Genomic DNA, 26108 nt, shown 5'->3' on the forward strand with positions numbered 1-26108 from the left:
GTGAATTTGGTGTGACATAAGCACTGGAAAAGAAAAATTAAGAGTATGAATGTGTTATAGGCGTAATGACTCTGATGAGTACAATGAACAACTGTACAGAGAAATAGATTGGCCAGTAAATCTTATAATGGGGGATTTTAACTTTGCAGACTGGAACTTGTGGGTTGATTACTCTCGCACTAGCAAGAATTTTGTGGATTTATTGGATGATTGTTTTCTATAGCAGCATGTTTGAGAGGCAACTAGAAGGAGTAATGATCATAATCTGATTATGAGCAGTGATTATTCATACATTAAGAATCTACAGATAAAGGAACCACTAGGTGGAAGTGCAATGAAGTGTGGTGGCAGTGTGATGTTGTGTGATTTACTCAAAGATGTAACTACCATCTTTGAGTAGGGAAGGGTTTTCGTTATCTTAAAGGTGACTACAGTGGTCTCAGACAGTTTTTAAATTCTCTCCAATGGGCCCAACTGATTGTTACCAACAGCAAATTTTAAATGGGAAGCATTCAAGGAATTAATCTTGTAAGCTACTAGGCTTTTTGTCCCAACTAAGAAATACTGTTCAAGGTTTAGGCATAAATGGATGTCAGATGAATTAATGAGATTCGTGGCAGCGAAGAAAAATGCATGGGATACATATAAATTTTCAGGTGACACAGAAGACTATGGTAGATATAAGCTATTCTGTAATCAAGTCACAAAGGGGGTTAAGCAAGCGAAGTCAGATTATGAGAACTGTATGGCAAAGGAAAGGATACAAAGAAAAACAGCAAAGACTTCTTTACTTATGTAAACTCTAGAAGGAAGGGGATGAATCAGATTGGTTCTTTGATATTGGTGGTTTGATTGTTGATAAACCTGCAGAACCTATCCAGTTATACTAAGGGAAGCAGCAAAGGAAGTAAGCAAATCCTTAGCCATAATTATGAGAGCATCTTTGGAATCCAGTGATGTCCCCATGGACTAGAGATGCAAATGTGTTCCCAATTCACAAAGGTTGATCAAAGGGTGACAGAAGTAATTACAGACCTGTTAGTCCAACTTCTGTTCCGGGGGAAATAATGGAGTCACTGGTTAAAGAAGCACTGCATGATCATCTAGACAAGACAGCAGTTATAGTTCAGACTTAGCATGGGTTTGTTAAGTGGAAGTCTTGCCTGACAAATTTGATTGGATAATATGCAGTCACAAAGGAACTGGATGCAAAAAATAATTTTGACATTGTATTCTTTGATTTTAGGAAAACGTTTGATACTGCTGTACAAATTGGAGCAATATGGATTAAGGCAAGTTGTTGCTATGGATAAAGGGATGGTTGAATGGGAGAAGACAAGAGAATAGCAATTAATGGGCACTGCTATTCGTGGACTAATGTTATTAGTGGAGTCCCCCAGAGTCCAGTGTTGGGCCTATTGTTGTTTTCTGTATTTATCAATGATATTGATGAAGGTATATCAAGGTTAATGTCCAAGTTTGCAGATGATACGAAGGTTGGCAGGGTTGTTAATTACAGTACACTACTGCAACAGGATCTAGAAAAGTTGAGCAGATGGGGGTGAGATGTTGCAACTGAAGTTTAACATTGACAAATGTGAAGTAGTGCAAATGGGTAGCAGTGATGCTGGATAATGTACCAACTTTGTGGTATTACAATCAGGTTTGTGGAGAATGAAAAGGGTCTGGGGTAAATTGTGCAGTCAGATATGAAGTTTTCTGAGCAGTTCAGACAAGCTGCATGGTGTTGTCAATGATATACAGGAATTTTGCTAGCATGGATAAGGAGGTGATTGTCCCATTATATATGGGGGAATGATCAGGTCACACCTTGAATACTGCATATAGGTCTGGAGGTCTCATTTTAAGAAGGATGTAGAGCTGCTGGAATAAGTGCAGAGAAGGGCGAGGAGATTGGTGAATGCTACAAAGGGTTGCTGTTACTAAGAAAGGCTTAAGTTGTGCAAATTGCAGTGTTTGGAGACTAGGCAACTGTGAGGTGATCTGATTGAGGTGTATAAGGCCTTGAATGGTTTGAGCAAACTCAGTGCCGATGGGGTTCTTTCTCTTGCCCAGACTACTGACTTTAGGGGACATAAATCAAACTGAGGTAAGACAATTGTAGAATAGATGTGTGGAAATTTGCCTTTAGCCAGCAGGTGGTTGATAGTTTGAACAAACTTCCATCTGTCGTAGTGGAGGTCGACAAATTAAATAAGTTCAGAACTAGACAAGCATTTGGAGTGAATGGATTGGTGTAATTGGAAGGGTTTTTTGTTTTTATTATTATTTGGCTGATGCTATATAAACTTTCTTTCTTGCATCATATGCTAATGCTAATGTTCAAAAGTAAAGATCAAGATCCTCTGTGTTAAGTTCCGATATATTATAAAAGTACAGTGGGATATGAAAAGAAAATCTTCAGAGTTGTTATAGAATGGCTGTTATTAACATAACAAATTTGGGATGATATGAGAGGGCCTTGAATGTGTTGGTAAAACACCATATTATATCTGTTATTCTTAGCAGCATCTGAACTGCTCAGACCAGTTCAAATAGTGTGTTGTAGGAGAAATGCCTACAGCTCTTTAGGTTATTAAAAATTGTCTGGTCTACTGTATATAATAAATCAAAACCTCAGAGGACAGGCACTTGAATTAGTGCATGCCTTGAGGATGGAGTTGATTACCTTTCCATTATAGATCAAAAGAGCAGAGATGGGGGAACCCCTGGGGCCTCTGACAACTAACACTGCATAGATTAAGAGAAAGACTGAGTTAAAAGATTTAGCAGGAATGTTAGGACCAAAGTGCAAGATTAATTAAGAATACGTATTAATTTATAACAATGTGATATTTATTACTTTGGTCTCAACATGACATCTGCAGTCTTCGTCCATGGGCTCAGTGCCAAGCTTAGTGTTTTCGGGTTGTCAGAGAGTGAGTACAGGGTTTGTGGAGAGATTGAGAATAGCTTAAATGCTCTATCAGTACAATTTTTACCTTAGAGATAATCATGATTAACCATCTTGTACTTTAAATGATAATAACCTCTCCATTCTATTTGAAGACAGATTTTACAGGGCCATTCAATGAATAATTTATTTTTTCACAACATACCTTTATTAATCATCCATATTTTGATGGTTGTTTTCAACTTAAGTCCTATTTGATGAAGTGTAACTACCCCCAACATTTCTGCCATTCTTCAAAAAACATAAGTGTGGAAAAAAATTTTTTTTTACGTGTTTGAGAATCACCTCCAATGTCTTTACAACTTCTGATGACTGGAAATGTTTTCCTCACAGGCCCTTCTTTAATTTTGGAAATAAAAAAAAATAATCAGAGGGCTGCAGGGTGGATGAGGAACACATCTCACTCTAACTCTGGCTAATTACTCAATGACATTATGAGCAATGTGAAGTCTCACATTGTTGTGATGCAGCGTCCACCCACTTGCATGCAGTTGTGATCATTTGCAATGAATATAATCCAGCAAAGTGTGCAGTACAGTTCTGCAGTAAGGGCCTTTTACAATCGTATGATGTGGCACAACATGCCGGTAAAACATTCTTCGAATGATAAAAAAAAAGAGACGATCATAGCCTTTCCTTTAAAAGCTACAATTTCTGCTTTTTTTTAGTGTTGAAGATGAAAAGGCTTTGTTGCTTACTTTCTGGATCAAAATGATGAAGCCATGTTTCATCTGCCATTATCATCCATCTTCAGTAATCATCCACCATTTTCAGTAACTATCTGTTGTAACTCCTGAAAATTGCTGTTGCTCAGTTGTGAGTATCCCTGGAACCCAGCACGCACAAACAAATATTATATGCAAATGGTCATGGAGAATACTGTGCATACTTCCCACTGATTTCTCATCATCTCTGACAGTTGCCTTATTGTTATACAATGTTCTTCTCTCACAATCACAGAAGCAGCATTTATGGTTTCTGTGGTGACAGAGGTGGTTGGAGCTGCAGGACTGTTGATTTTTGTGATTGAATCACATCCATCTTTAAACATTCTAAACTGCCTGTGAGAGCTATATGGAAGTATAGATTCACCATAAGCCTCTTTTAATATTTCATACACTTCAGCCGATGTTTTATTGATATGGAAACGAAATCTGAAAGCAGCATACTGTTCCTAGCATGTCACGTTCATTGTTACATAAGCAAAACTGAACAGGCATAAACTTGACTGACTACCAAGGTCACACTGTGTGCATGAGTCAGCTGCACTGTTGCTGATGCAGCTTGGTTTGGTCTTAAATTCTGCACCTGAGCTAGAAATAGCAAGTACAGTTGTTCATGAAAAATTATGATCATTCTTTATTGAATAGCCCTTGCACTTCGGAGAACTCTGCCACTATGTTAAAAATGTATTTTGCTTTAATGTGAAAGAAAAAGTACATAGAAAGTTTTAAAAACTGGCTGAAAAAACATAGTGGAAGCCATTTTTTTTTTATGTGCATTTGAGAATCACCCCCACTGTCTTTTCAGCTTCTTCTGATGACTGGAAATGTTTTCTTTGCAGCACCTTCTTTAACTTTGTCAATAAAAAAAATCACAGGGTGCAATTTCAGGGCTGGAGGGTGGATAGGAACACATCTGAAATTAATGATAAGAATAACACTGTAGAAGCACATCATCCTGTGCTTCTATCTGCCACACGACATAAGCAGTAAGGCTCTTGATGGAGGTTGGAAGCAGCTATAAAATGTTCTGTGCCCAATTTTACTTTTATATTGGCTTGATATTTTAGTTTCTAATCCGTCATCATCTTAATTCATTGCACCATTTATTTCATAATTATTTTAAAAGTTCTGACCTCATTTCCATTGAGTTCAACAAATTTCTTTTATTTAAAATTTTTCTACTATTAATTCATCCCTTTTTTAAAATCCCCTACGAAGTATTTAGTCAAAATTTTTAGTATTAGCCATGTTTTTGCTACTCCCCTGACACACACAACTATCTAGCTGACTCTTAAATTTCCCCAAGCTGCATGCCTCACCTGCATCTTTAGAGCTAACTTATTCTAATAATTAATAACTTTTCTCTTTCACTGAAATTTATATTTGTGGTCCTTAGTTATTGAAACATTTTTAAGAGTGAAAAATTTCACTTCCATATAATTTACTAACCCACTTCTAAGAGCAGTATACAATCAATTACGCTCCCTTCTAAGGTACCTAGTAACCAAGAATGCATATTCAAAGTCTTTCCTCATACAGGCATGCTTTTACAGATTTTTCCAGTTGGGTTGAACCATTTCTAGAAGCTTGATGTCATTTTTAGGTGCACACTCTCAATACTTAGACACAGTATTCTAAATGTGGTTTTACAATTGCCTTATACCTTTGTAGGTACATTCAATAAATCAACAGTGGGACACTATGAATCTTCCTTTCTGCCTATCTACTCTGCTTGGACAGCTCTGTGTTTACCCATGTTGTTGTTATTTGGTTTTTAGGAGCATTAGCAACTAAGGCCATATTGCTCCATGATATGCGGTGGTCATTCCCTGACCTTTCCACATCCTCCGTATTTAGTGGTGACGGGCTCAAACCCCGGTCTAATCAAGAAGCTCGTGCTACGCACTGCTGCTCCTTCCCACCTGGCTACGGAGGCACCCCTTACCCATGTCATAACTCTCAAAATATAAGTCTATTCATAATGATAACTCTCAAATCCCGCTGCTGTTTTCAATCCATCACCATCAATGTGCAAGATATGAGGAGCTGTACAAAAGTAATGCTTCCTATTTTTTTCCTCAAAAAATTTAATTCCTACAACTTTTACATCAATTAATCCTCGATCATTAATAAACACACTATTATTTTTCCACAAAGTTACCATTATTTTCTATGTACTTCCTCCATCTCTGAGTCAGATGCTGTATTCCAATCCTGCCAAAGTCCTTACTCTTTCTCCGGAGGGATTTGCGAACATTTGTGCTTGAGCTGGTCATTGTCTGCAAACTGGGTTCCACGGAGTGCATAATTCAGCAGGTTGAAGAGGTAATAGTCAGAAGGCACAAGATCTGGGCTGTGAAAGGGGTGAGGAAGAACAGTGTGCCCTGGTTTTGCAATGGCCTCCTTCGGCTGGGGTGGGGTCATGTGTTGTCGTGGAGAAGAAGAACCTTGATAAGGATTTTGTCTGGTCAAACTCTATGCAGGCTTTCACTTTTTCAGTGTTTCTACATATCAATCTGAGTTGATTGTGGTGCGAAATTCCAAGAAGTCCACAAGCAAGACCCCATCTTTGTCCCATTCCCTGGGGCAGATGGAATCTATCCAGTTATAATGAAGGACGCAGCAAGGGAAGTAAGCAAACCCTTAGCCATAATTATGAGAGCATGCTTAGAGCTGGGGGAGGTCCCCATGGACAGGAGATGTGCAAATGTATTCTCAATTCACAAAGTGGGTTCAAAGTGTGACAAAAATAATGATAGACCAGTTAGATTAACTTGTTCCAGGGAAAATAATGGCGTCACTGGTTAAAGAGGTGATACAGGATCACCTAGACAAGACAGCAGTAATAGTTCAGACACAGCATGGGTTTGTAAAGGGGAAGTCTTGTCTGACCAATCTAATTGGATACTACGATGCGGTCACAAAGGAACAGGATGCAAAAAATAATTTTGATATCATATACTTGGAAACCTTTTGATACTGCAGCACATGGAAGACTGCTTTACAAATTGGAGTGGTATAACATTAAGGGCAAGTTACTGCAATGGATAAAGGGATGGTTGAGTGGGAGATGGCAGAGAATGGTAATAAATGGACGCTGTTATACGTGGACAATTGTTATTAGCGGAGTCTCTCAGAGTTTGGTGCTCGGCCCATTGTTGTTTTGTGTATTTATCAATGATATCGATGAAGGTATATCAGGTGTAATGTCAAAGTTTGCAGATGATACAAAGGTTGTTAAAGACAGTATGCTACTGCAACAGTATCTAGAAAAGTTAGGCAGATGGGCTGAGAAGTGGCAACTGAAGTTTAACATTGACAAATGCAAAGTACTCCATATGGGTAGCAGTAATCCAAGAGAAACATACCAACTGTGTGGTACTACACTCAGGGAGGTGGAGAATGAAAAAGATCTGGGGATAATTGTGCAGTCAGATATGAAGTTCTCCAAGCAGTGCAGATGGGCTGCAAGAACAGGTCATAGAGTTTTATCAATGATATATAAGAACTTTGCTAGCAGAGACATGGATTATCCCTTTGTATAAGGCAATGGTCAGGACACACCTTGAGTACTGTGTACAGGTCTGGAGGCCTCATTTTAGGAAGGATGTAGAGTTGCTAGAACAAGTACAGAGAAGGGCAACAAGAGATTGGTGAGAGGAACAAAGGAGTGCACTTACAAAGAAAGGATTAAGTTGTGCAAGTTGCAGCCTCTGGAGACTAGGCACCTGCAAGGTGATCTGATCAAGGTGTATAAGGTCTTGAATGGTTTGATGTTTTGTTATTTGGTTTTTAGGAGCATTAGCAACTAAGGCCTATTGCTCCAGGATATGCGGTGGTCATTCCCTGACCTTTCCGCATCCTCCGTATTTGATGGTGACGGGCTCGAACCCTGGTATAATCAAGAAGCGTGTGCTATGCACTGCTGCTCCTTCCCACCTGGCTACGGAGGTGCCCGAATGGTTTGAGCAGGCTCAATGCTGACGGGATACTTCCGCTTGCTCAGATTAAGAATCTGAGGGGGCACAGATTGAAATTGAGGAAAGACAGTTGTAGAAAGCTTAAACAAATTTAAAGCTGAACTGGACAAACATTTGGAGTGACCAGATGGGTGAAATGGGAAGGTTTTTTTTTTTTGGCCGATGCTGTATAAGCTTGCTTTCTTGCATCATATTCCTTAACTAATGCTAATACGCCACCATTCATCCACTCAGTGGAGCAGAAACTGTGACTCATTGGAGAAGGCCACCTGTTGCCACTCGGTGTGTTCAGTGTAGTATTGATGTGCAAAGTGACCTGTTGTTTGCAGTGAATGGCTGTCAGCATGGGTGCTGTCACCAAGCATCTGCTTCAAAGCCCAATGAGCAACAGAGTTTGCTGCACTGTTGTGTTGGACATCTTTCTCGTGGCACCACAGTTCATTTGGAACCGCTAGTTGAACAACAGTAGCGTGCCGATTGGTCCTGACCACCCGTTTCAGCCAATGTTCACCTCTGGGATCAATGGTGCGTGAGGTTCCACATTTGGCATGTCGGGTCATCAGAACTGTCCCATTCGTCCAGTTGTGATACACTTTGATGCAGCATGTGAGCATTTCACAAAGTCCACTGTTTCAGAAATGCTGGCACCCCTGGTCCAATAGCCAATGATCATGCCTTTTTCCCAGATCTGATAGGTCGCGTGCTTTGCCCGTGACAGAGGCCGTTACTGTGTTCCTGGATGCCGAACATCAAGCCTTATATGCTTGCGGTGTGTGGGCTTGACACGTGCGCTGTATGATTCGCTAGGCATGTGTGATGTCTGCATTGGGGTTGGTCATAATATTGTGACTGGATATATATATATTTCAGTTTTGAGCTTACAGTATATGTATTTCTTACCTCCTACCAAGTTTACGTTATGTGAATTCCATATCTCCTGTCAAGTTTAAATTATGTGTATCAAGTTAGAAAACTTGATACACATTACGTTGTAAATTCAAATGTTATGTTTGTAAATTCTAAGTAGTTATAATAGATAATAAATTTAACTAACTATTGCCAAAAATTCGAACTGCCGCGCCAGCTATTTGTGTAAATATATTTTCACCAAATCACCGATTCCAAAAGCTCTATGAATATTAATGTTTTGCATTATGGACTACATGATGAAGTTAAATTATTAAAACACATATGTAGTGGTATAAATTTTGAGTTTATAATCCTCTGCTAATACAGATTACACTGCTACAAGTCTAGAACTTTCAGTACCTGCTATAGCAATATGAAAAACAATGGCTGCAGAATTCAAATGCTCCTATCTATACAATGCCAGCAGAAGATTCAAGTCTAATCTCAAAAAGTATCTCCTGTCTTCTTAACCTGTAAAGCTCAAAAGAAAGAAATCCAAGAATTGGCTTTAAAGGAGCAAGTCCCTAAAGATTATGCAACTATTGTGAAGGCAGGTGGCTTAAATAAGCCTAAAGCTGCAATAATTACCACAAAGAATGTAAATCACAAGTGTAGTGAAGATGTGAAGGTAGATTTGATAAAAAAGGTAAGACCAGTCTTGCAAAATGTTAAAGTTTGTAATCTTAAAGCTGTGAGAGATAAGAAAGTTGTAATCGAAGCAGAGACGGACAAGGATATTGATGAGTTAATGCAATGTGAGAAATTCAAAGAATTGAAGTTATGTGTCGATAAAGTAAGGAAACAGAATCAAAGGTTTTAATATACGATGTGGACAAAATGAATTGTTAGAACAGTTATGGCTTAAGAATCTGAAAGATTACGGAGTAGATCAAAAACTATTTCAAGAAAGTTTAATAGTTATTTCCGTAAATAAAGCCAAGAACAAACAGTTAAACAATTGGATTCTACAGGTTGATGGTTGCATTCACAAGCAATTAGTGAATGCAGGAAGAGTATTTGTCCATTGGTCCGCTTGTCGAGTTCGTGACATTGTTACAGTTACACAGTGCTATAGGTGTATGGTCTATGGCCACATTGCTAAGTTTTGTAAAGGTGGCGCATGTTGTAGATACTGTTCGGAAGAAGGTCACTCTTATAAAGATTGTTCTAATAAGGAGAAAGTTCCTCGCTGCATAAATTGCTGGCGGAAAAAATTGCCCAGTGACCATACAGCAGTAGATCAAGTATGTCTTGAACATAAAAGGGCAAAGGAACTTAGTCAAAAACGAACTGATTATGAGTAGTGAAGAGTTCTTTCGATGGTAGACATGGATGCATTTCCTGAGAGTGTGCTGTGGCGATTGTCGTGGGCTTGACTTGAGATGATTGTTTTGTAAATGTATATAGTTCATGTTTCGGGAAGAGACTCAGTGTGAGACCAGTTTTGAAAGTCAGACAGTTGTAAAGTAAAAATTTTTAGAGTTTTTAACCTTCTGAATGAGTAGAGGTCTTCCTCCTCGAGGAAGGGGGAAACTGAAATCACATGGAATATTAATTTATTTCATGTGACGACAGGCTAAAGACCGTAAAAATTGTAAGTCATTTAATCAACAGAATGATTAAAAGATATTTTGGCTTAAATATCACAGTGATGATAGATCACTAAACTTAAAGAATTGTAAGATACCAAAAAATGTTAGTTATTAGCGCATATGGGCATATTTGCCTAGGGGGCACAATAGAGTTCTGTTGCTTATATGATGTCTTCTTAACCTTCAATCCGCACATGGTACTAAGTACTACAAGCTCTATTACCTTTTTCTGTATGGGGGTTATCTAAAATAATTGTATTATTGTTATTTGATTATTTGTATTTGAAAGATATCTGTTTTACTTTATAACTGCTTAAAACCTCTACTTTTTTTTCAGCTATATCCTTATCATTTATTAATAACAACAAATTACCGCTTGCCACCAGATGTTGATAGATGCCATTTAGAAGTAAGTAAATTATTTTTCAATACTTATTATTAATTTGACACATATTTATTGAGACTCAGGCCATTTCATGGAAAAAATAAGATTTACTTTTAAGAAGACTATAATATGTACTGATAAATTAAATTGCTAATAAATATTATGTGCAGGAAGGAAGATAATGAAAATCCTATCCAACTAACATTTAGCAGAGATAGTTTTAGAATAGAAGAAATGATTATTTGTTTATTGCATATTATATTTGTTTATTGTATATGTGGAAGAAATAAAATTAGGGATAAACAAATATGTTTGATTGCTGCAGAAATTTTAAGTTATGATAATACTAAAAAAAAACTTTATGCTTAAAGAACTACCCTATAAGTATAGGGTAGTTCTGAGAACTTTTCAGCAATTGTAAATATTTACAGTTATAGACAACTTGTTGTACCATTATGATCAGATTTTGAATGACAGTTGCCATTTTGCAAGGCAATAAAATTATTGTTTAATTGATTTTAATGTAATTTCAAAGAACAAGCAAGTCTGTAGAAAAGGTTTGTTTATTTTTATTTATTTATTTTTTTTGTTTTGTACACAATTTCCAATTGGTGCAAAAAAAAAAAAAAGAGGCTTTCTGTAATACAAACACTGATATCATCATCTCAGATCTACAATGTCAGTTTTAGATTTGATGTAAGGTGAAATATGAAGATCATCATCATCATCGGCCATTTTCAATCCACTGCAGGATGAAGGCCTCTTCAGCAACTTTCCAGTTCCTTCTCTTTTGTGCAATGTACCATTCTGTTATTTTCTTAGTCCATCTGACATCATGTCTTTGAGCTATGTGTCCTGCCCAAGACCATTTTAGTTCTTTTAGTTTTGATAAGAATGTCCTTTACTTGAGTTTGCTGCCTAATCCATGTGTTTCTCTTCTTATCTAACAGTCTGATTCCCAATATAATTCGTTCCATTCTTTTGGTGAGTACCCACGTTTCACTTCCATTAGTCATGGTGGGGAGTATACATTGGTTCATTATTTTACATTTCAGACAAACTGGGATATTTCTCCTCAGTATGTCACTATATTTCCTGAATGCTATCCATCCAAAATTTATTCTTCTCTTGACTTCCAGCAATTTATCATTATTACAGCCCAGATAAGTATATGACTCCACCTTTTCGATTACTGCTCCTTCAACGATTATATCCCTTTCTGTGGCATACTTGTTCATCATTACTTTTGTTTTAGCAATATTCATCTTTAGTACAAAATCCTTATTAACTCTGCATAACTGATTAAGGATCTCTAACCAAATCTTTGAGACATTTCATCAGACCATCATATGGAAACTGAAAATACAGTCTGAAACATGCTATAATGGAGATAGGTAGAAAAATTTTTTAGAAAAATAAAATTACCATATTTTCTGGACAATAAGACATACCATGTTTTTAATACATTCCCTGAATGTATTAAAAATTACATTCAAGGAAAAAAAATATTTTATTTCATAATTTGAAACAAAAATTCCCATATGCTTAATAAACAAATTTGTGTAAAATCATTTTTACTGATCATATTATCAAATGTTAATTATTTAAGTTGTTTTTTTTCTCATGTCATACAATTTTTATATTTGTTTATTTAGTATACAACATTTCTTGCAGTGATTGCGACTCGTCTTACCATGGACCTACTCGATTTCTGCTCATTGTTTGCGTAAAACAGCACACATCCTCAGTTTGTGCTTCTTGTTCAGTAGCGTCAGAATTGGCCTTTCATGCCATTAACAAAAACATACATTTTTATATAACAAGGCCAAAATGCTGTGTCCAACGTAATTACACGAGACTGTTAATTGCAGAAACTAAATCACACAAGAATTCTGTTAACATTCGTCTTCTATATCTAATCTCCAATTTGTGATCTTTTGCACACATGCACAAAGACAAATAATCACAGCATTTCACACGCATGTGTGAGGACAAATAATCTCTCTATTTAAGATTCAAGCTCACACACTCCGTAATTTTTATTCCTGTAATCATGTCACATGGTTGAAAAGCATTGTCTGCTTCAGGAACGAAAATCGTTTTCCAAAATTTACATTTAACTTTAACTGATTTTTTAATTAATTTTTTTAAAATTGTTTTTTGAATTTTAGTTAATTTTTGAATTGTGTTCAATTGATTTTTTACTGTAATCTTTTATTCGTTTTAATTTCTGGAGAGTATCGTACGGAAGTGTTCTATGTATCATATTGAGGTAAATTTCTCTTATTCTTCAACAAATTTAAATATAATGCATCAATTTTAAATATTAATTTCACCTCATCTCTGTAGTAGTGATTGTTTGTTGCATTAAACTTGATACTCGTGATCATGCATATGTAAAATAGTGCACTCGCACTTGTTTAACAAGAGGCGCTGAAAAGAGAAGTATAAAATAAGAAAATAAAGTAATATAGCAATGGCAAAAGGATACAGATTTTATTATTATTATCATTACTAGCCAAATGGTGCAAGGAAGCCTCAGGCTTATGGTGCACCAGCCAAAAAAAAAATTCCCAAGTTACCGAGAGAGAGAGAGAGGTCAGAAGTAGAAAGGAATCACTAAGAAAGAGAAGAATGATGATATTCAGCTCAGGACACTGGGTGCACCAAGCCCATACTCACCAGAGGTGAGCCCATATAGGCCTTTAATCACATGAAAAGAATTTATGGATCAAAAGGGAAATTTACATGTGTTCAGGTTGTTATGGTTTTTACAGAGATAAATATATACATACCTCAGTCCACATATATCACCATGTGCTATTTATTAATGATGCTTATTGAAATTAAATGATGTTCTTCTCTCTGTCTGAATGAAGGATCAGTTTATTCTGCACCATCAGATACAGTATGAATGCAACATAATGTGTTCACAATGTATAAGTTTTCATTTTTCCATATAGAATCTTCCTTTCAAGCAAAACACAACTTTTTTCCAAGTCCAAACAGATATGAAAAATACAGTTGTTGTTTTCTAAGAAAATTGGGATCTAAAACCAATCAAAATATATAGAATGAACAGGCTGCCAATAAAGGAATTATAAATAAACAGGGACTTCCAGAAAGTAGTGTTTGTCCATTTTAGTGAACTTGAAAGAAATGCTGCACCTTTAATGTATGATATTAGAGTTTAAAATGCATTATAAGGTGGTTCATAAAACAGTTATTATTAATATGGTAGCCACATATCTAATATAATTTTAAATAGGTTTGGTAATTTAGTAATAGGTTTAGTAATTTTGTAGTTTAGCAGAATTTAGATTTTTTTTTTTTTAATGTCGATTATTTTATAGTTATGTGTTTTCTTGTTATTAACAACCTATCTATCATTTAAGCAAATATTTTAGATCAATATATATTCTTTTCTTTTGTTAAGAACTATCTTTGTCTCCATAACAGAAACATCGTATATAGTCTTTTCAGGTTACCACGGAACCTTGATGTGTGAAACAGAGAAAACCTTACTCAACAAATTGCCAACTTGTATATTTAGAAATAAAGTGCATGCCACTGATTTATAATCATGGAGAAATGTTATCACATTTATAAAGTCCTGATAAGACATATGAATACATAGAAAACAACAGTTTATTGTAATCACTTTTTTTTGCATTAATTTAAATTCTGTAATATTTAAATATTATATTAAATTTAAATATTACAGAATTTAAATTAAATACTTAATTTAAATTTTGTAACATTCTGTAAATTTAAATTTTTGGAAACTATTTGGAAACAGAGTGGCCAACCAACCCGATTTAGAACTTCAAGTCTCACTTCCCAATAATACCATCATTTGTCCCAATAAGAGAGGAAAAACTGTTAATTTATTGATTTTATGTACTTTTAATTAATTCTTATTGTCATCTAACGGATGTGTTAAAAATTAATTCTAATAACAAGAGAAAAATGAGAATTGAGTAGAAATATTGAACATCAAAAATGTTAACTTAGATTTTCTTTTTGAAGAAATTTTAAGTATAAAGGCATTTTGTTCCTCTCTGAGTAATGAAGAAAAGAATATGCGTGTTGATAAAAAAATGGGTGCAATTTTTCTCAAAATTTAAGGAGAAAAATAATTTGTCTGAAATTGTAAGCTCCATATTAAGTATTCCACATTCAAATGCTTCATCAGAAAGAGTTTTCAGCTTAATGAAAACTGCTTGGCAGAAAGAGAGAAACTGTCTTTTATTAGAAAATTTAGAAGGTGGGAGAAAACTATAACATGTCCTGTTCAGAATTGTAAAACTTTTTAAAATTTTTGGAAGGAGAAGAAATTTTTGAACGAGCGAAATCTAAAGAAAAATATATAAAGTAAAAGTGTCTTCTTGCTATTTTTAAAATAACTGTTATAAATAATATTATAGTTTATATAGGACAAATACATATTAACAACAATCATATAATAAATAAATACTATGATTGAATGATTGATAAAAAAATATGTATTTTAATTGTAATTTTATATTTTTCTTTTACTTTTTGAAGGAAAAAATGCTATATTTAACACATTTTGTTTCAAGTTGTCCCACTTACAGATTTTCAAAATATGGCCACCCTGTTTGAAAAGCTACAGCTTAATATTCAGAGCCTTTGTTATTGATATTTTGGTGGGAACTTTGTAACTTTCATTTAGTAACTTAAATTTAACTTCTCTAGTGGTCAAAGTTTTGTCAAGTTTAATTTCTGTAATATTTTGTTAATTTAAATTCTCTAATCTTTCTAAAGTTAAATTTTTACTAAATAATGGTTGACTGAAGACCCCTCTGAGGCCTGGAGTTGGATACATAGTAATTTCATGCTTGCACCGACCAAGTAAAAGGACTTTGTTACTAAGCAAGGGAGTACACACAATAAAACATAAACTGGGAATTGACACAAGACACCCTGACCCCATTCACTAATGAACAGGGCTGAAGTGATATCATACTTGACCCTATGTACAAAGGGTACTAGGAAAGTTTTGCAATACAGCTTTGTTTATTTAATTTTTTCAAAGTAATTTCCTCTACATTCAATACACCTCTCCATCCTCCGAAACCAATCTTTAAACCAGTTCTGCCAAGTTTCACTAGGGAGTAAAGCACACTCGTTGTCCCAAGCCTGTAGAAGGTCCTCATCACTGGAAAACCGCCTCCCTTTTAGCTTCATTTTCACATGCGGGAACAGTGCAAAGTCGCAGGGAGCAAGGTCTAGACTGTAGGGAGGGTGCTCGAGAAGTTTCAGTCCTGTCGTGGTCAAATATTCGGTGCAGGCTTTGGTGCGGTAAGCTGGAGCATTATCGTGATGGAGGTACCAGGTGTCCATTCTTGACTTTGGCCGCAGGTTCTTCATAGATCCAATGACTTTAGGCAGGCATTGTTCAGTATACCACTTAGCTGTGACTGTCTTCTGCGTGTCCAAAACGACACGTTCCACAATTCCACTCGATTTGAAAAATACAGCTATCATTTTCTTCTTTACAGATCGGGATTTTCTGACAATTACGGGTGTCGTCATCATCAAAGACCCAAACTTTGTTTTGAGCCTTGGTCGGCAGATCGTAATAGTACAGCCAAGTCTCGTCACCTGTCACGATGTTGTTCACATACCGAGATTGTCCCTTATCAAACTTTTTTAACATCTCCCGGCACCAAGTCACACGTCGTGTCATCTGCTCTTCAGTCAGTTGATGCGGCACCCAGAGAGAACAAAGTTTCTTCACGTGCAAATGATCTTGCAGAATCGAACGAATTGCTGGTGCATTTAGGCCCAAAGTATCCTCTATCTATTGGTAGGTCACTCGCCTGTTTTCGTCAAGCATTTTCCTCACAGCAGTAACGTTTCCTTCCGTAACTGACGTTCGTGGCCTTCCCGGCCTCTCAGAATCCTCCAGAGTGAAATTTCCCCTTTGGAATTCTCTATACCACCTGAATATCGTTGTACGATGTGGACAATCATCATCTAGTGCAAGAGTCATTTCTTCTAAGCACTGGTCTATGGTTAAACCACGCACGAAATTATACCGCAAAACTGTCCTTATCTCATTTCGTGACCACGATGCCATCGCAAGCACTTTACACTCTCACTACTAATGAATAACTGAGCCCATCGACTTGGCGCGGCGGCTACTATGCACGTATGAACATGTCTCAACAAGCAGCTTCCTGTGATTCATTGTTGCGTCATATTGCAAAACTTTCCTAGTACCCTTTGTATTTATTTGTGCGTGCCGGTAACTTTGGAGCAATTGGTCCAACCCCTGTTCAGTAGTGACCCTGTCACCCCTTTGCACAATGTTGCAGCATTACCAGTTCACTAATGAACATGTGGCTTGGACACATGGCTCAAACGTTACTGGCACACACAAAGAAATACATAAGGTCAAGTCCGACTTCAGCAAACTCTCAATTATTGGGAACTATGGACATCAGGCATCATCCGCATCCCATTTTACCTTACTCTGATGGCGCCTCTGTAGCCAGGTGGGAAGGAGCAGCAGTGCGTAGCACACGCTTCTTGATTAGACTGGGGTTCAAGCCCGTCATCACCAATTATGGAGAATGCGGAAAGGTCAGGGAATGACCACCGCATATCCTGGAGCAATATGGCCTTAGTTGCTAATGCTCCTAAAAACCAAATAACAACAACCACCTTACTCTGTCGCACGGCATAGCAAGAATCCTTTGTGGCTACAACATCTGCACCGTTCAAACACATGGAAGGAAACTGAAATCCACATCCCCCCCCCTTAAAACACCGATTCTACCTCTGAAGCAGAGCAGGATCATTTACAACATACCCAGCCGGGACTGCGATGCAAGCTACATCAGCGAGGCCATGCGTCATTTGGAAGACCGGCTGAGGGACCACCACATCGCTATCACTAGAGCTGATGTTGCTCATTCGCTGCTAGCTGCACAATTTTTGTAGGGGGGGGGGACATGATATCATGCCCAACAGCACTAAAATCATGGGCTCCTCTCGCAATGTCAAGATCTACCATTGGTTAGAATCAGTGTCACCGGAAGTACAATTAACAGGGACTGCGGACAGGGACTCTCTCATAGTCCACGAGTTTGGGAGCCGCCTATGACGGCAGTCACCTACCTCAACCTTCTCCCTTCCTTCTTCTCTCTCTCTCTCCCTCCCTCCCTTGTCACCCTGAAGGCTTCCCACTTAGAATTTACTGTTGGTAACATCGTCAGTTGATCCCACTGTACAGAATTTAGAAACTGTCTGAGACCACTGTACTCACCTTTACAGAAGCAAAAACCCTTTCCTTTACCCCTGATGGTAATTATATCTTTAAGTAAATCCCACATCAGTACACTGTGATCACTGCCACCTAGTGATCACTGCCACTTTATCTGCAAATTCTTAATACACGAATTATCACTGCTGATAACCAGATCAAGAGTATTATCCTCTCTGGTTGCCTCTCGAACATGCTGCTACAGAAAACAATCATCCAATAAATCGACAAAAGTCTTACTAGTGTGTGAGTGACCAACCCACAAGTTCCAGTCAATATCTGGGAAGTTAAAATCCCCCATTATAAGACATTCTGATTTACTAGCCCACTATTTCTCTGCAATTGTTCATTGTACTCATTCGAGTCATTAGGCCTATAACACACTACTACTACTACTCTTATTTTTGCTTTCGTAGTGCTTATGTCACACCAAACTGACTCAACAGTGCACTGTTCATCTATATCAACTGGATGCACTTCTTTTGATTTTATGTTTTTCTTAATTAACAGCATGACACCTCCTTCCTTTCTATCCTTTCTGTACACATTGTACTCCCCAAATTCCAATTCTGCATTCCTAATATCACTGTGACACCACGTCTCTGATATCCCAACAATATCCACCTTTGATGTCTTGACCAACACTTCAAATTCATCAAATTTATTTACTATACTTCTAGCATTGGTATACATGCATGTATACCAATAGACCTAAACAAGCTTCTAAAGAAGACCTAAACAAGCTTGTTTAGGTCTTCTGAATAAGCTTCCATGTTATGGTTTGCCAACTGTGTTTTGTAATTGGTTATCCAGTTTTCCCTCTGATTGCTCACTGAGGGTGATGGCTCTCTGTCTTCTAACTTCTCCACTAATGCTAGTGTCCACCAAGGTTCAGTTCTTTACCCCCCTCTTTTCCTCTTGTATAGTAATGACCTTCTGCCAGTGACTGGAAATCCTATCCATAGTTTTGCCAATAATAGCAAATTGGATTCCACTTTCCATTTTGAGAAACATTGTCCTGCCCAATCAGTTTCAACTTCTCGAATATCTGCTAGCAATTCCTTAAATGCCGATCTCCAGTGGATCAAAGACAGCTTAGTTGATTTCAATCCTTCTAAAACTCAGTCTTGTCTTATATCTCACAAAAAGGATTCTTCTGCTGCTATGCTTAACTTTGGTGACACTCCGATTTCTAGGCAAGATGATATATCTCTTTTGGGGATTACCCTGACTTCTAATCTCTCTTGGCACAAGCACATTATAAATATTACTTCCTCTGCATCTATAAAGCTTGGTTTTCTCTTTTACTCTCGGCATTGCTTTTCTTCCAAACAGTTGTTCACTCTGTACAAATTGCAAATCTGCCCTACCATGGAATATTGTTCCCACATCTGGGGCGGTGCCCCCAAAACCTCTCTCAGGTTTCTAGATTCCATTCAGAAGAGAGGACAATTAGGTTAATTAATGACTCCTCTCTAACAGAGTCTCTCCATTCTGTCTCATAGACATACTGTTTCTGCTGCATACCTCTTCTACAGATACTTCCATGGGCACTGTTCTTCTGAATTGGCTTCTGTGATTCCCACTCTCTCTCTCTCTCTCTCTCTCTCTCTCTCTCTCTCTCTCAAAACAGTCTGAACACGTGCTGCCACTAGCCAACATCCATTTACTGTTCAACTTCAAACTCACAGAACCAACTTTTCATCTTCCTCGTTTATTCATTCATCTGTCGTTTTCTGGAACAACCTTCCTTCATACGTATTTCCTAAAAATTACAGTGTACATAAATTCAAGTCTAATATCAACAAATATCTTCTTTCGTGTTCTCAACCCAAGCACGGTACTAAGTACTATAGGTTCTAATACCTTTCGTGTTTGGGGTTTTCGTAAAAAAATAAAAATAAATAAATCCCACATAAGTCCACTGTGATCACTGCCACTTGGTGGTTCCTTTATCTGCAGATTCTTAATGCATGAATAATCACTGCTGATAATCATATCAACAGTATTACTCCCTCTTTATGCTCCTTTAACATGCTGTAGTAGAAACAGTCATCCAATAAACCCACAAAAGTCTTGCTATTGTGTGAGTGACCAACCCACAAGTTCCAGTCAATATCTGGAAAGTTAAAATTCCCCATCATAAGACATTCTGATTTACTGGCTCATTATATTTAGCATTAGCATTAGTAAAGGCATACAATGCAAAAAAGCAAAGTTATACACCATCAGCCAAAAAAAAAAAAAACAACCACTTCCAATTTTTCCCATCCATTCACTCTAAAAGTTTATTAAATTCGTCCTTGAATTTATTTAAGTTACGAAATTCCACAACCTTAGATGGAAGTTTGTTTCAGCAACCTACCTGCTGGCTAAAGGCAAATTTCCACACATCTATTCTACAACCATCATTCAATTTGAATTTATGCCTCCTTAGGTTCATAATCTGAGCAAGAGAAAGAATCTCATCAGCATTGAGCCTGCTCAAACCATTCAATTACATCACTTCGCAGGTGCCTAATCTCCAGATGATGCAATTTCCAAAACTCAAGCCTTCAAGCCTTTCTTCAAAGAGCACTCCTTCGTTCCCCTCCTCAATCTTGTTGCCCTTCTCTGTACTCATTCTATTAACTCTACTTTCTTCATAAAATGAGGCCACCAGACCTGTACGCAGGACTCAAGTTGTGGCCTGACCATTGCCTTATACAAAGGGATAATCATATGCTTATCCCTACTAGCAGAATGATTGTATTCTATTGATAAGACCCCATGACCTTCTCTGGAAATCTGTCTGCACTGCTCAGAAAACTTCATATCTGACTGCACAATTACCCCCAGGTCTTTTTCATTCTCTACTACCATGGGTGTAGTACCCCATAGTTGGTACGTTTTTCTGGGGTTACTGCCAACCCATGTGCAGTACAGGCAGACTGGGCGGCCTGAATTCCAATATTTTAATTTTTTTAAATATAAAAAAATAATTGTTTCTTAATATAATATTTTAATTATACAAAATTATTCAATACTGGCTTATTCATATTACAGTAAATTTATTTATTTTTTAATCAGATGTTAAAAGGAAAGTAATTTTTCCTATTTTTATTATTTAAACCTAGTTTTAATGCAAAAAAACCCACAATAATGCAGACTCTGATGAGTAGGACAGTTAGTAGAATCTCCATCCTTCCCACACCAGGTGAAAAAGACCAGAGTTCGAGTCCCGTTGACGATGTTAGTAATTTTTATGGGCCTTTTTCACAATGTCACAGAGTTAGCCGATCTCAGGCAAGGGTGGCATGGTTTTTTCATCCCGGAAAGTTGGGTTTTTCGTTCAGTAATCAGAAAATAGACCTGAGAACACATGCAATTCACAGACAGTATACACGGAGCAATATGGTGTTAGTAGCTTATGCTCCTGAAACCCTACAATAACAATAATGCAGATTCACATTTAAAATGGTTCGCTTTGCTCTGAATGTGATGTCATATTGCCTAGAAGAAGATGGAAATACATGTGCACTAATGCAGTACATTACAAGTTGCAATCTGTACTAGAGCACAGTACTCTCTGTTAGTGAGTGGAACATTCAATAATTTCAGATTGTATCTCGGATGTAAGTCACGTGGAATAAATGCCGGTAATAAGTAGATTTGTTTCTATGTCTAGCTGTGCTTAGATCCTAAGCATCCTACATACTGGAACTGGCCAACCTTCCCGTGGTGTGGAGTACTCAGAAGCAGTTTTCCAAGTGATTGCTGCTCCTGGGTAGCCAAGTGGCTAGCACAAATGACACAACATGTACTAACTACACAAACCTTACACTACTACATGGTTGACCCATTTTTACAGTCTGTAAAATTACAGTGATACGAGATGGATTTGAAGTAACGTTCTAGGAGCTGTCCTTAACAATAACACGTCCACGTCACCAATGCCTTGCTATGCTATAAAAATTTGTGAACATTTCTTGGGATTCTTAGCCATTCATGATACTTCAGGGGAAGGACTAACAGAATCTATTCTAAAAATGTTAGAAACAAATGACATTGACCTAAGTAACTGCCATGGGCAAGGGTGTGATAATGGTAGTAACGTGAAAGGTAAACATAATGGGTACAAGCAAGAATTTTACAGGAAAATAGAAGAGCTTTTTATGTTCTGTGTGTTGCGCCTACTTTAAATTTAGTTGCATCTGATGCAGCACATTCTTCAACAACAGCAGAATTATTTTTTGGAACAGTACAAAGATTATATGCAATTTGCACTGCTTTGACCAGTAGGTGGGATATTTTAAAAAGGCACATAAAATTACTGTGAAATCTCTACCAGAAACAAGATGGGAAGGAAAGATAAAAGCTGTTGCAGCAGTACGATATCAGTACGAATTGCAAGAAGTGTTCTATTAGAACATAAAGTGAAATCATTTCACCTGACAGGTCATTCAATCCCATTTCTGTACCTCATACTACTTCACCTCTGCAAAAAGAAAAGCAAAGTGGTAAAGAAAATCCATCAATCTACTGCTATCACCAGCTGTAGTGAAGCACAAATGGATATAGTGAGTAAAGAGGATACTGATGAATTAATCCTGGAAATCTTTGTGGAATACTATATGGACAGAGGCCAACAAAAATGCTTTCCAAGGAGGATAAAGCCAAGGTATAGAAAAAGCTGTATTTAGCTCCTTGAAAGTCAAATTGATGGGCCACCAAATTTCATTCAATGGAGTTTTTGTGGACCTTGCCAGAAATTTTATGACGTTAAGTCTCTCCTGTTTAAACATGACCCAGTTGGACTTTGTTCACAAAAGGATATGTTTAAACAGGATAGAAAGTAACTTAGAACCTGATTCTCAGGAACTGTGATCATTTTCAAACCTGGGATAGGGGATTTCCCTTTGCACAGAGGATTCACCACTGTTGTGAGATTTGCTGAATGGGTGGTATGAGTTTCCACGAGTACTCTGGAGGTAGTTTCAATCTATATTGCAGTAGGGTTCCTCCTAACCACGTGTTCCATCTATTTACCACATGGAACTAACATCTCACTACAGTGTTTCTATTTTGATTTTGGATGACTTTCATGGCCACGTTAGCACTGCTCCACGTTGGGGCAGTGCCGATGTTAGTAGGCATGAGTAGGTCATTAAGTATATGCTTAATGTAACAACCTCTCTACTTGAAATATGGGGGCCAACGTGCAAACTGATATGTCTATTTATTTCTGCTTTCTTGCTCCCAGTGTCTACATGAGAAGCAGGTTGGTTGGTTGTTGTTGGATTTTATTTTGCCACAAAAGAATCTTTGGTAATATTGCACCTATTTATTAGTATTATGTGACAAAGACGTTGAAGTTTCTTAATTATATCTGGCTGAAATATCCATTTAGTTTTAAATAAGTAAATATATTTTCAATGTTGGAGTTATCGCCTACGATTTGTGATAAAGTTAGAGAATCCTGAATATTCATAGGGAGATGGAAGGCTGTTTGTCATGCCATGTAGTATTGTGGATATTCTATAAAGAAATGTTTCACAGTGAGTTGACAAGAACAGTGGGGACATTCTGGAGGACTAGTTTTCATGAGTAAGTACAAGTGTGTGAGATGTGTGTGTCCAATGCACAGTCTTGTTAGAATGACTTCTTCATGCCGATTCTTACGGAGACTTGAATTCCACATCTGAAGTTCATGTTTTATTTGAAAAAGTTTGTTTGGTTGATTTTGCCAGATTTGTGAGTGTTGAGAATCTGTTTGATGATAGGTCTGTAATCAGGATGTGGAACTTTGTTAGGTTTATATTTGTAGGATTCTTTACTGCTCAATCAACACTTTCATTACCATCAATGCCTGCATGCCCTGGGATCCAACAGAAATTAACTTGCCTTCTTTTGCTTTTGAGCTTGTATTTGAAGGATGGGATGTGATGTGATGGTGTCTGCTTTCGTTGGAGAGCATGTATTGCACTTAATGAATCTGTACATGAGGTGTTTCAGAAGAGGAGAGGATTCAATGTATTTTAAGGCTATTAGTATGACGAATAGCTCAGCAGAATAGATACTGCATTCATTTGGAAGTTGGTGTGATATGACATTGTGTGGAAGGATCACTGCAGCACCCACTTGAGTATGTTTGTTTGTTGTTTGGTTTTTAGGAGCATTAGCAACTAAGGCCATATTGCTCCGGGATATGCGGTGGTCATTCCCTGACCTTTCCGCATCCTCCATATTTGGTGGTGACGGGCTCGAACCCCGGTCTAATCAAGAAGCGTGTGCACTTGAGTATCTGATTTAGAGCCATCTGTATATATTTGAAGATATTCAGATAACTCTGATGAGCAGACTGCATGCATCTGTTTTATATTGACATTTGCCAGTGCTTTTCCCCACTGTTGAAAATAATTGTCACAGTCAGGTATGAAAGTGATGCTATTATCCTCATATAGATTGTCAAAGCTTAGGTCCCATTTTGAAAACTAGTTCTTTTAGTCATATCCCAGCTGGTTTATTTACTATGGGTTTATTGCTGTAGAGGTTCTCCCACTGTGGATTGAAAAGATACTGCCAAGTTGGATGATGAGGAAGACTTCGGATTTTAATGGCATAGTTTAATAGTATTATTTGCTTCTGGAGATACAGTGAAGGCTCATGGGCCTCTGCATATAAGCTTTGTACAGGCGATGTTCTCTATGCCCCTAAGGAAATTCATAAGGCACTGTGATGTATGGAATCAAGCCATTTGACTCCATAGTGCTTTAATCAGATCTAGTCTTGATCTGATTAAAGCACGGTATAGGCAAAGTAGTGTGAACCGATCATCTCCTCACATTATTGCAGAAAGAACTCTGAGAATATTTAGTTTTTTAGACAGATTGTTCGGAAGCATTTGATATGTTCCAGAAAGTTGAGTTTTTTATCGAAAATCAGGCCAAAGAAACGAATACTATCTGCTAGAGGTATCAGCTGGTTTTCTAGTCCTATTTCTGGATCTGGGTGCAATTTTTGCTTTCTATAGAAGTGTATAGCCATTCTTTTTTATGATATTCTGTTTTTTGTCCACTATTCTATTTTTTTAACTGCACTTTGTAATTGCAAAACATGAATCATGTTTTGTGAATGGCATTAAAAAAGGCAACGTCATCTGCATAAAGGAATGTTTCAACTGTGTTCGGTAGGTCTTTTGTAATAGAATTTATTTTGATTGCAAACAAAGTTGCACTCAGCACTGAACCCTGAGGAACTCCTTCTTCCTGAGTATATGTTTGTGACAGATTGTTTTGATACTAAGATTGGTAAGTGGCTCACAAACCAATGTTGCGGAGGTCATTCAGAATGCCATATTGCTAGGTAGTGTCCAAGACTGATCATAATTAGATGCTAATTCCTTAGAAAAGCATTGCAAATATTTGACTCTGCTTTTATCATGGGGTCCAGTGATGATCTATTTTTTATGAAAGCCATATTGATTTATGTTTAGTATTTTATGTTTCCAAGAACCAGGTTAGTTAATTGTTCACAATTTTTTCCAAGGTTTTCCCGAGGCAACTTGTTAGAGCTGTTGGTCAATAATTTGTGGGAATTGTATGGTTTTTGCCAGGTTTGGGGAAGGCAATTTACAAGGGAGTGATGCCAAGAGTTTGGATAATAGTTTTCCATACAAATTATATTGTATATATATGAGTAATGCCTTCAGAGATTTTTTACTAAGTTGTTGTATCATTTGATAATGAATGCCATCAGGTTCTACAGCACTCTTCCTCAACTTCGCCAGAGCATTTTGCAGTTCTTCTATGTTGAAGGGTGGCTTATATGGGAGATGTTGGCTGGTAATAAAGTTTAGCTTGTATTTTTCAGCTACAGATTTAGTTTTCTGAAAGGCTGGAATGTATGCTGATACATTGCAAAAGTAGTTGCAAGAATGTGATTTCCTTGGAGTTAGTGATATCTTGTCCATTCCAGCTTATTGGCAGGTTGGTACTAAAAGAAATTTTCCATTTAAAGTTTCTTGATTTTGTTCCATACAACACGGGTATCTGTATTTTTGTTAATTGTGGAGGCAAAACGTATCCATGATTCCTTTCTACTCCTATGCCAGATATATCTGGCTCTAGCTTTTTTAAAATTTATGAGATTGATAGTGGTGGGATACTTTCGGCAGACATTCCAAGCCTTATTCTTCTCTCTTTTGGCTATACTGCATTCACCATTCCACCATGTTGTGGCATGTTTATGATATTTTCCAGAAGACCAGT

General features: G+C 37.2%; 1 protein-coding gene across 5 annotated transcripts in view; it reads left to right on the forward strand.

Moving 5' to 3' along the window:
- The window catches only part of LOC150078418 (actin-binding LIM protein 3-like), a 528875-nt gene that overhangs the window by 496700 nt on the left and 6067 nt on the right, over positions 1-26108 (forward strand). For all 5 annotated transcript variants that reach the window (XR_016547624.1, XM_090384937.1, XM_090384935.1 and 2 more), the window contains one exon: positions 10518-10589. Coding sequence is in view for 4 of the 5 variants with exons in the window: in XM_090384937.1 (XP_090241063.1) it covers positions 10518-10589 (72 nt within the window). In the remaining variant the exon portion in view is untranslated. The remainder of the gene's footprint in view (positions 1-10517; positions 10590-26108) is intronic.

Source organism: Mastigoproctus giganteus, chromosome 11, assembly GCF_048544385.1.
Source record: "Mastigoproctus giganteus isolate SK-2022 chromosome 11, ASM4854438v1, whole genome shotgun sequence".
In the NCBI taxonomy this organism is placed as follows: domain Eukaryota; kingdom Metazoa; phylum Arthropoda; class Arachnida; order Uropygi; family Thelyphonidae; genus Mastigoproctus; species Mastigoproctus giganteus.